The following is a 10,767-nucleotide window of genomic DNA, read 5'->3' as shown; positions in this document are numbered from 1 at the left end:
TTTTAAGGGCTTTTAATGACTTGGTCAGCAGGATATTCAAACAAGATTGTGCCGTTTTAGCCATATAAGTGGTGCCTTTAACTTCAGTGGTATTACTTTTCTGCTCTCAGTGAAGTGCCTGCTCACACACCAACTGAATCATGTCAACAGATTGTTAATACTTTCATATTCCTCACCACAGCAGAAGGACTACAGTTATTCTGAATACTTGTAATGGCAGAGTCATGCAACTACTTTGCAGTAACATTGAAAACAAAAGTGTTCATGAAACTCTTATCCAGATTTCAGTTGGGTAAAGAGGCTATCATCCCTGTAAGTGGAAAATGAAGGAGTAGGAAACAAGTTCATAATGTTTCTTCATCAACCAGCAGATGTTTTTTCCTGTCTAGTTAGAAAATCGAAGGGTATTTGTGTGGAACAAAGCACAGAGCAGATGAAACAACAGATAATGGTTGTGCTTTCCTGGAAACTTGTAAGCCCCATGTATTTCCTCTGACACAAAAAAGTAGTGCATCACTTAATTATTTAGGAAGAGAGGCAGTTATTTCCTGTACAGAAGGCAGACTTGAGACGAGCTGCTGGCAATGTTCATGAAAGGTAGCAAAAGAACACCATGCATTGCTGTGTGTTGTTTCATCTCCAACTTTGAATTGCAAAGCAAAGTGATACGCATTTCATCATCTGTCAAACCATCAAAGCCTTTGAACAACAGCAAGGAAAAAAGAGGTTAGGGGTTTGCTACGAACACAGGCACCGTGTTTGTACAGACCTCACTGCAGGAGAGCAATTGATAACTTTTGAATTTTATGTAACAGTACACTTTTCATCCCAGTTCCTCATGCTCAGGTGTTCTTCAAATGTTCTCATTCTCTGGCTGCATGGGCACCATTTTCACATTTATCTGGGTTCCAGAGGAACCTCTCTTTTACTCTCACAGCTTGCAGAATGAAAGGCTGGTGGTAGCTGCAATATGCAGACATGGCTATGTGCTCCATGGGGCTTGTGAGCTCTCTGACTGAGGACCCCTGTGTTAACCAGCAGGCTATTAGCTTGAGGAGAAGAGTCTGTGGCAACCTGGCGTTCTGGGAAAAGTCCCTGGTAGTGTGAATAACGAACATAAAAAAGACTTGTCATCATCACTGTCATTGGCAATCTGCTAGGGACAACTCTCAGGCAGACATCAGCTCAGGTCCTGAAATGGGTTGTCACTTACGCTTTCTGAGGAAGAAGAGAAGGTAAGATAAATGTACCTGAGAGGAATCAGTGTTGTACACACTAAACACCTCCACTGGTAATTTTTTAGGGGGAAACTATGGACTTTTTACCTCTAACCTGCTTAAAGTACTGTTCTCCTGAAATACATGGGGTGTGCCACCTATGAAGATCATGCAGAGCACATTCACATTCCTCATTTAGTTTACTGGCTTCTGCCTTAAGCTTTTAATGGCAAAAGGCATTGTTGAAAAGAGAAGAAAATTGGATGAGATACATCATCTCACTTGATAGTAAGCCTGTTGCCAGCACAGGAGAAGGCTCTGTGCTACAGCTCTGGTACTAGACAGCTTCATGTATATGGAAATTCCTCTAGTACATGATCTCCTCCCTTTCCACATTTTGGGAAATCTAAATGTGAAGTCCGCTTCATTTTCTTTTCTTTCAGTGCTCAGACAAGTCATGCTTGAGAACTCCTTCTTTAAAAAAGAGAGTGATCGATATCAACTTGGAAGGGAAGAAGGACTCTGGAATGTTAAAATACATCAGGCACCAGGTACTGACTAGGCTATATGCTAGTTAGGGAGGCTGATACATAGATGTCAGGTTAGACTGCAACAAGAAGGAAAATGTATATGGATCTCTAAGCCAATGTGAAGAACTGTCATTTCTGAATATCGGTCGGTTCAGCCCTGCATGTTTTCCCCAGCTGAGTAATGCTAAATTTAAGCTTCTTAAGGTAACCCCATCAAAGAATCCTCTAAACATGTAGCTCCATTAAATCGCAGTCTGCATCTCTGACTTCCCATAGCGACACATGCATCAAAACTGGGGATACAAAAAATTGAAGTAAAAAAACTTTTAAAAAATCCACAAATGTGTTCAAATGCAACCTGTCAGTTTACAGCAATAGTTTTCTTTGTTCTTTCCTGTTTGATGTTCCTGAAGAAGCAACAGGCTCTTCACAGGCCTGTTCTTGGCAGCCTATGAGATTTTCATGGGTCTTTATCACTGTGCACCACCTTGGGAGAGTTTGGCTTTCCTTTTGTCATCTTTATCAATATTTTGGTGATGTGAGTGACTAGCAACAGACTCAAGGAACTAGCTTGCAAACACTGCTCTTTCAGTGTAGGCTAAAAGCAACACTCTATAGAGCATTATGTGAAATGGCTGAAATTAGAGGTTATCAGCAGGTAATATGCAGACCACAACTAGGGTAAAATTACTGAGTGTGTTGTCCACTGTGGACAGTTTGCACAGCTCAGCTGTAAGGCATGGTTTGGTTTTTTTGCAGGTAATGAGCCTCTCCCCTGCACCTTTGTCACTGCTAATCAAGGCAGCTCCTATCCTCACGGAAGAGATGTATGGGGACATCCAGCCTGCAGCGTGGGAGCTTCTGCTTAGTGTGGATGAGCACATGGCTGGAGCAGCAGGTGAGAGAACAAAACCACTTAGTTATGGCTACCCTGCCTGCACAACTCACAGTAGTTCACGGGGCCATGCAAGACAGCTTTGTAGCGGAGGAGTCTTAATGACATTAAGGATTTCTTGGGGGCTGTTTGGTTTTCATAGACCTTCATGTGTTTTTGTGCTCTGTACAAAAGAGGTGGGTCAGAAGGGTAAGGAAGGCAATCTCTCAGCCCCTGGTTGTGGTGGGTGATTAGAGAGCATCAAAATTAGTATTTGTGTTTAGCTGGGCTTCTAAGCAGAGGAAAAACAGTGATTTAATCCGTCCAGAGTTTACTGAAGTATTTTGTATGTTGCCTCATGGAAATTGTTAGTGCCAGTTGAGGGCTGATACAAAAACTGAGAAAGGGAATGAGAGTGGAACTGTCATAGCTCCTCTGTTGTGCTGAAAGGAAAATTCTCATGTTGCATGGAGACAGCAGCATTGCTCAATAAGTAGTCTTATGGTATGGGGTATTTATCTAAATTTTGCATTTCCATTTGGTGTTAAATTGTGCAGATGACATTTGCTGCTGGCACATAGTTGAGAGGCATCTTGAAGACAGAAAAAGATTAGAACATCATATACCTGTGATAGTATTACCTTGAAAAAAGAATTCCAGACACTGCATGAAATTTTATTACTACCGAGTGTAAGATTATGTCCTTGCAAACGAATAAGAAAAATTGTTCTGTTATGAGCTCAGATCTTCTCTCATGGCACTGATACAGGTTTGGAGGAACTCAGAGCATACCAGTTGGCCACAAGATGACTGACCGAGTAGAATTCAGCTCGGTATACAGTCAGGATGTGTCAGAAGAGGTATTTCATTAGAGATTCAAAATACTAATGCTGTTGTAAAGCACATTGTACAGTTATCTAGAACACAGCACATCCATGCATAATTCTGGTCACTGAAGAAAGACACATTTACATGGGACAGGTACAATGAAAGACTGTTAGGACAGGAGGAAGAATGAAGAACCTGTATGATGAGGGTATTTGTTTAATAGATTCAGGTGAACACTGAGAGGGGATACTGTTGCCCTCCATAAACACAGCAGACCAGGCAAGGGGGAAGAATTATTTAAGCCATGGTAGCATAAAGATAAGTATGAACTTTTTATTACTTGTTTCATCTAGAGAACAGAATATTTCTAACCACGAGAAAAGAAAGCAAATGCACTTAGGTTCAAGAGTTTGTGAAAGGGATTAGATGATGTGACTCAGGAGATCCTTTCTAGTTTTATTGTCCTGTCCAAGCACTCATAGTCAGTGTGTGCTAGCTAATGCTAGATGTTCAGAAAACATGAGCCCCACAGTCCTAGAAACTGTGACTATCCCTCACATGCAACATACAGATTGCTTAAATAAAGCATAAATTAAAGCAATCAAATTTGTTTGTAAGCCAGTCTCCCACAATTTTCAAATTCTACCTTTCTCCTCCCCAGCACCCAAGGAAATGGCTTGAAGATTGCCATCTTCCCCAGATTTGTGCACCTAAGGGAGCCATCACCAGTGTTCTTACACTGAAGATTAAATTACAGGCATTTTTATCAAAAGCTGCTAGCAATGAAAGCATTTTGAAATGTTCCTCAGACATTGCTCCCCCTTTCCATCACACTTCAATCTAGCTTACCAGTCTTTCATTTGCCACAGCTGGCAATGAATTCTGCCCTGAAGTCCATTGTTTGACTATGCATTACCTGTTCTTCATGCTTCTCTCACTTTCCATCTGTTCCACCAGTGCACAGTGCATTTCTTCAGCCCACAGGTCTTCTCTCGTGCTCTCCCCTTCACCTTTGCCTTTCCCAGGCCAAACGTGCAGACAGAAAGAGAAAGGAACAAAACAAAGAGGAGAAACAAGCTCCCTGAAACTGCACTCCTTTCTCCCTTCAGGTCCCCTTCTGGGGGAATAATTTTGGATACTCTTTCTCTCTTACCAAAAGCTTACCATGGCTCACAGGGAAGGGAACAAAAGCTTTGCCGCTCCTTCCTGCAGAGTACTAGCTGACTGCTCCTCCAAAGCAGCCTCTGAGATACATCTTCCTCCTCCCCCTTCTGAAGGGAGGATTAAAATCCATTTGAGGGTCTGTAGTAGCTTTTTTAGTAGCGAGTGATTTCAGCCCCAGCATAAATTGCATTTATTTTATCAAGGTCAAAACCTGAAAACTCATAATGTTGCTATCCACAAGCTGGCAGACAGGAACTCCTGTATTAGTGTACAACAGCACCATCTACTGACCTTCTCCAAGGCTGTATTTCTCTTTTTGGTTACTTCAGTATGAGCTTACACCTTTAAATCAGTCCTACTAAGACTTGACATAGTTACATTGAAAACAACAGAAAGTAGAAAGTTCTCTGAGCTGGTGAAATGGGAGGGATCCTACAGATCTTTGAAGCCTTCGCAGTGCAAGGCAGAACCTAGGCACTCAAAGAGCAGCCTAGGTTTTCTGCAGATGTTCAGACTGCCTCCCACCAGCACAGGTCTCATGCCTGGCACCTTTTGACTAGGTGTTGAGGCAAACACGATGGCAAATGTCCTCTTTCTGCTGTGGAGGAACAGCCACCAAATCTAGAGAAATTGTCTCCAGTGATCTGTGGCAAGCCATGGACTCTCTGACACCCACTGAACCCCCACAGCAACACTCTTCCCCCTGTTTTTGTTTCCTGCTCAGTGCCGCTCAGATACCCATATAAATTAATTGGCCTTCATCGGTCTGGAGTTGGACTGTTCAAATATGCTCCAGTGAAACAACCATGGGCCAGCTCAACTTCTGTTGTGCTGTTTTCCGTTGTGATCTGGTCCTTTGTCTCCCAATTCATGGCAACTCCATCTTCTCTTGGAAGCAGATTGTGGTCATTGCATGGTGCCCATTTAACCAAGAACGTTTCTTTTTTGTTTTATCCATGAAAATAGACAGCGAGACCTCTACTGGGGCACTGCCTCCTGCTCTGAGGGGAAGGCTGAGCTTCTGTTAAATCAGCCTTTATTAATCATCACAGAAATCACTTGGAAGTGGAATCTTTGAAAGCCAAACCGAATTAGTCAGTCGTGACTGACATTTTAGTAAGAAAAGCAAAACTGTCTTTTATTTTCGAAGCAGGTTTTCCAGAACCTTTTACGGGCATCACATATAATGCTGTGTGGCTCCAAAAAGAGGAATCACACATGCTTGGTTTCATGAAGCAGTACAATTTTTTCTGGGTCTGGTAGACTGCTGATCTAACTTCTGGAGCCAAGATTAGGTTTCTTTTGGTGGGGGTTTGTACAGCTACAGTTTTTCTCTGACAAATAAGCACAGTATTAAGGAAAACAGATGATCAGATGTTCTCTCCCTGCAGCTGCCATGTTCCTGCTGTGTGCTGTGAAAGTGCCAGAAGCTGTTTCTGATATGCTGATGTCCGAATTTCATCACCCAGAGACAGTGCAAAGACTGAATGCCATTCTCAAATTTCACACGCTCTGGAGGTTTAGGTATCAAGTCTGGCCAAGGATGGAAGAGGGAGCACAGCAGATCTTTAAGGTAGATAGGACACATGAAACACAATGTTGTCGTTTACAGCTTGCCTTGTGGGATAGATGTGTAGTGACACGCTGCCATGAAATTGCCTGAAAATCTGTTTAGAGAAAAAAATGGTTGTGTAAGTCACGCTAGTGGGGAAGGTGATGTGTATAACTCCTGTACAAAATGGGGAGAGTGTAATAGGGACACAGGTCAGGAAAAATATCAGAGAAAGAAAGAAATCTGTGTCATACATGGTTTTACAGTGTAGTGAGATACAGAGTTGGGAAAAATTTGCAGAGGTAATTAATGTCTTAGGTACTTGTGCTCATGTTTAATTAGCAATACTAACATTAATAATCATCTACTGTAACAAAATGTCTTCCGTGTTTTTGTTAGATCCCTCCCCCAAGTATAAACTTCACTCTGCCTTCTCCTGTCCTGGGGATGCCATCTGTGCCAATGTTTGACCCCCCGTGGGTCCCTCAGTGCAGCGGGAGCGTGCAAGATCCTATAAATGAAGACCAGTCGGTAAGCAGAGACATAGTGAGAGCCAGCACTGTTTTTATTCTCTAGTGGCATGGGGGAAGCTAAAGCCAAAAGATGTGGGCTAAACTCTGAATTTTCTTTCCTTCCTCATCTGGGAAAATAATACGCTATACACTGTCTGTGTAGAGCATACAATTTTCTACATGGGCATAAGGCTTTCCTGTTTGTTCGCTGAGGTACTGTACTGCATATTATATCCCTGTGAGAGACAGTAACTCGGATCTTAGGAGCAGACAGCTGTTCTCTCTCCAAGAAAAGATTAGTTCACTTGAACTCTCTAACAGACCATTTTCTCTGATCTGGTTCATGTGATGTCTCTTCAGAGAAGTCTGTGTGAAGGCTTATTGTAGACGTAACTCCAAGAGGAGTCTCCTGGTGAATCTCTGTTCAACTAACACTAGTCTAATTTGTATTTAGAAACTGAGTTGCTGAATGTCATTGAGATCTCTGGCAGAAAACACAGGATGTATGCATCTTAACTTTAGGCTGTGTTTCTTCTCTTGTCTTTCTGACAGAAGTCATTTTCAGCCAGAGCTGTGTCACGTTCCCATCAGCGAGCAGAGCACATCCTGAAGAACCTGCAGCAGGAGGAAGAGAAGAAGCGCCTGGGCCGGGAAGCAAGTCTCATCACTGCCATCCCTATCACTCAGGAGGCCTGCTACGAACCAACCTGCCCACCAAGCTCAGAGCAGGAAGAAGAAGGTGTGCTCCAGGGCAAGGAACTGCATTCTGGGAACCTAAGAGCACCTGCCACCAACACAGAGCACTGCTTAGGGGTGTGATGTCCAGGAACATTGATTTTTAGTGTTAGGGAAGTCCCTGCTTTGGTATGCTCAGGAATGAAATTTGTCTTTCCTAACTTTAACCCTTTAATACTATTAATAATACTAAAGAGTAGGAGGAATCACACTTTGGCAGTATCTGTCTTAAGATACATAGCTTAGGACAGGCTGAATTGTCACTGGAGTTTTCTACCTTTATGGGGTCTAGATGACCAGCTCAACCTCAGTACGAGACTTTGAGATGGTCAAAGTTACATGAGATGAGTCATGAAAAGCTTAGTCTTTGAGTGAGGATTTTCATTGGTCCAGGCTAACAGAGCACAAAGATTTCATTAAAGGCATTCCAAGGTATGTGCCACTGGGTGAGCACGGCGATTTTCAGATCTAAACATACACTAGGAAAGCTGTGAGCAGAAATCTCAATTCTTAGGAAAAACTAAGCACCAGCAACCATGACAGTTAACAGGATGTAGATGGAAAGAGGTATAGAGCCGATTCAGTTACAGTGTGACTCACCAAAGCACTGAACACTCTTACACTCGTGTGGAACAATGCTTTGCTGGTTCCCAAAGCATGAGCAAATTACCTATCCGACTGATGTTTATAGATTTTAAATTGTACCTTTTGAGTGTTACCTGACTTGAACTTTCAATGTTCCAATTTGGTTGTAAGTGCTGTCCTTCAGAAAGGACAGAAAGTCTGTCAGTTGGACCTGGATTGACATTTCCTGTTTCTCTTTGTCAGTAGAAGAAGTTGCCAACCTGGCCTCCCGCCGTCTCTCTGTGAGTCCTTCCTGCACCTCCAGTACGTCTCATAGGAACTATTCTTTCCGTCGTGGCTCTGTCTGGTCAGTGCGGTCAGCGGTCAGTGCAGAAGGTGGGTTGACTTCACTTTGGAGTATCCTTTCCTAGGATTTCAATCACTGGAAGCCTTCCCTGCTGACCTGTAAAGCTGGTGGCGTTTCCTTTTGCAGAATGTATTCCCAAGCTTGAGCCACTTTATAATAAATTACTGCCCTGCGTTATTTTATTCACTCCTGCTGTCACAATGTCTTCCTTCACTTCTCATGTTTCATTTACAGAGTAGTGCCATGGAGAGCACTTTGGCTGAAAAATGGTAATGAAATGGGATTTTTTCAAAAAGAAAGTGGGTTCCCTAGAAGAAGAGAAATGTAAATTGAAAAAAGTATATATTTACAATTAAAATTCTTGATCAAGAAGTTGGCTGGAGGCTCAGTTTCTTCTTGGAGATAGCAGTAAACCTGCCATGCTTGTACAGTGATCAGACAACCTATCATTTTGTTCTGTTTGTACAGCACCTAACGTAAATGTTTAGCTTAACCTGCCTGAATAATACCAGGGCTTATTCACTAACATTCACCTTCTATTCTCCTTATTCCTCCAGATGAAGAACACACTACAGAGCATACTCCAAACCACCATGTGCCACAACCACCTCAAGCTGTGTTTCCAGCATGCATCTGTGCAGCAGTACTCCCCATTGTCCATTTGATGGAAGATGGAGAAGTCCGGGAGGATGGAGTAGCTGGTACTGACCTAGATTAAATTTCACATGATTCTTGTTCAAGGGTGGCATAACTGAAGTGGAAAAGAGGTGTAACACAGCCTTGTATTTGCTCACAGTTCATGTTTCCTAGAAGTAGTACGTGCTATATATTGTTATGAGTACATATGCTTGTTAAAAAGCTTATTTGACAGTAGATTCACAACAGAAAAGTGATTTTGTAGGGGTTTTCGTTCTTTTCTGCATTATTTGTGTTTGGTTTTGAGGGTTTTTTTGCTCTTTTGGGGCCCTAAAAAAGCCCCCAGTTCAAGAAAGGTGTTGAGAAGCTGGAAGGGGTCTAGTGAGGGGATACCAGGATGGTAAGAGGCCTAAAATAGGTGTTCTGGGAGAAGTGGTTGCAGAAGCTGGGCTTGTTTGGTGTGATGAAAAGGAAATGCAGAGTTAGAGGAACTCTAACTCGGAGGTTGCGACTTGGGAGGTTCAGGTTAAAAATTTGGAAGAAACTTCATAAAACCAGGAGCTTAGTGCAATGTCAGTGGATTCCCCATCCACAGCAGTTGTCAAGCCTCGGCTAGTCAAAGCCATGGTTGACATAACCTGGTGTTGGAGACAGTCCTGCTCCAAGCAGGGTTTGTACTGGAGACCTCCAGAGGTCTATTCCCACCATTTCTTTGATCCTATGACAAACAGAAAGCCATCGATACACAGCTTGAACATTTTGTGATGGTGTGATGTATTTGTAAACCAATAACACATTTTTTCTGTGTTTGTTTCTCCAAAATGTTTATAAATGGTGAACTGTTGTATTTCCTTCCTTTCTCATCACTCATCAGTCAGCTGACTGCACGTTTAACTTTCTGTTACATTTTGTATTCAGTTTTGGGTGGGTGTAGTCAGCCACCTAAATTATGTATGTGTCGTTTTGCGATCAGGGACTGCGTACTGGGGGGGAAAAAAAAAAAAAAAGAATAATTCTCTGTTGTTATTAATCTTCAGAGGATTGCAATTAATTACACTTTGGGGAGTTGGTCATCAACACAATTCCCTGCTGACTAATACTGTTCACCAATACCATATAAAATCACTCAATGAATCGCCATGAAATTTACCTTCTATGCATGAACAAGAAAGTATATGAATTTGTGCTTTTTAATTGCCATATTTGTCCACCTGGAGTTGTCAATCCACATAGTTATTTCTTTATTATTCCTCTGACTACAGTGATGACCTGCTTCCTTCCATATCGCCAGTAGCTAGGGAAGGTTCAAATGTTAGACCTATCATTATTGCTTGAGATGACTGTACTGATTGACCAGGAATTCTAGTGCCTCATAGAGGCTCCTGTGTGTTTCAGTACAAAAATGACAATTGTGGTAGACCAGGTATGGTTGACCAGGAATTCTAGTGCCTTATAGAGGCTCCTGTGTGTTTCAGTACAAAAATGACAATTGTGGTAGAAGGTTAGGAACTTTAGCGTCTAAGTGTACCAGTTCAAGGCTTTTCCAAGGCAAACAGTTTTGACTTTGTTTTCTTTCTCATTTACAGTAAGCGCTGTTGCTCAGCAAGTCCTCTGGAACTGCTTAATTGAAGACCCCTCTACGGTTTTGCGCCATTTCCTTGAGAAGCTCACAATCAGCAACCGACAGGTAAACTCTTTCTCTCACCAGTGGGTGTATGTATTGCTTAGAGCAGGAGAGCACAGCTGCAAGCAGAATCACTCTGTGGGCATGACTGGAGAACGTATTAT

At 42.4% G+C, this 10,767-nt stretch overlaps 1 protein-coding gene across 1 annotated transcript in view; it reads left to right on the top strand.

The window, feature by feature from the left end:
• The window catches only part of UNC80 (unc-80 homolog (C. elegans)), a 130,592-nt gene that overhangs the window by 71,764 nt on the left and 48,061 nt on the right, over nucleotides 1-10,767 (top strand). Inside the window, exons 30-37 of the mRNA XM_010282051.1 lie at nucleotides 1,661-1,768; nucleotides 2,507-2,645; nucleotides 6,005-6,186; nucleotides 6,565-6,696; nucleotides 7,230-7,416; nucleotides 8,244-8,372; nucleotides 8,901-9,044; nucleotides 10,566-10,666. Coding sequence (XP_010280353.1) covers nucleotides 1,661-1,768; nucleotides 2,507-2,645; nucleotides 6,005-6,186; nucleotides 6,565-6,696; nucleotides 7,230-7,416; nucleotides 8,244-8,372; nucleotides 8,901-9,044; nucleotides 10,566-10,666 — 1,122 coding nt within the window. The remainder of the gene's footprint in view (nucleotides 1-1,660; nucleotides 1,769-2,506; nucleotides 2,646-6,004; nucleotides 6,187-6,564; nucleotides 6,697-7,229; nucleotides 7,417-8,243; nucleotides 8,373-8,900; nucleotides 9,045-10,565; nucleotides 10,667-10,767) is intronic.

The sequence above is a fragment of the Phaethon lepturus genome, unplaced genomic scaffold (assembly GCF_000687285.1).
Source record: "Phaethon lepturus isolate BGI_N335 unplaced genomic scaffold, ASM68728v1 scaffold29392, whole genome shotgun sequence".
Lineage (NCBI taxonomy): Eukaryota > Metazoa > Chordata > Aves > Phaethontiformes > Phaethontidae > Phaethon > Phaethon lepturus.
Note: the sequence above shows the minus strand (reverse complement) of the source record. Positions and strands in the feature narration are given on the sequence as shown.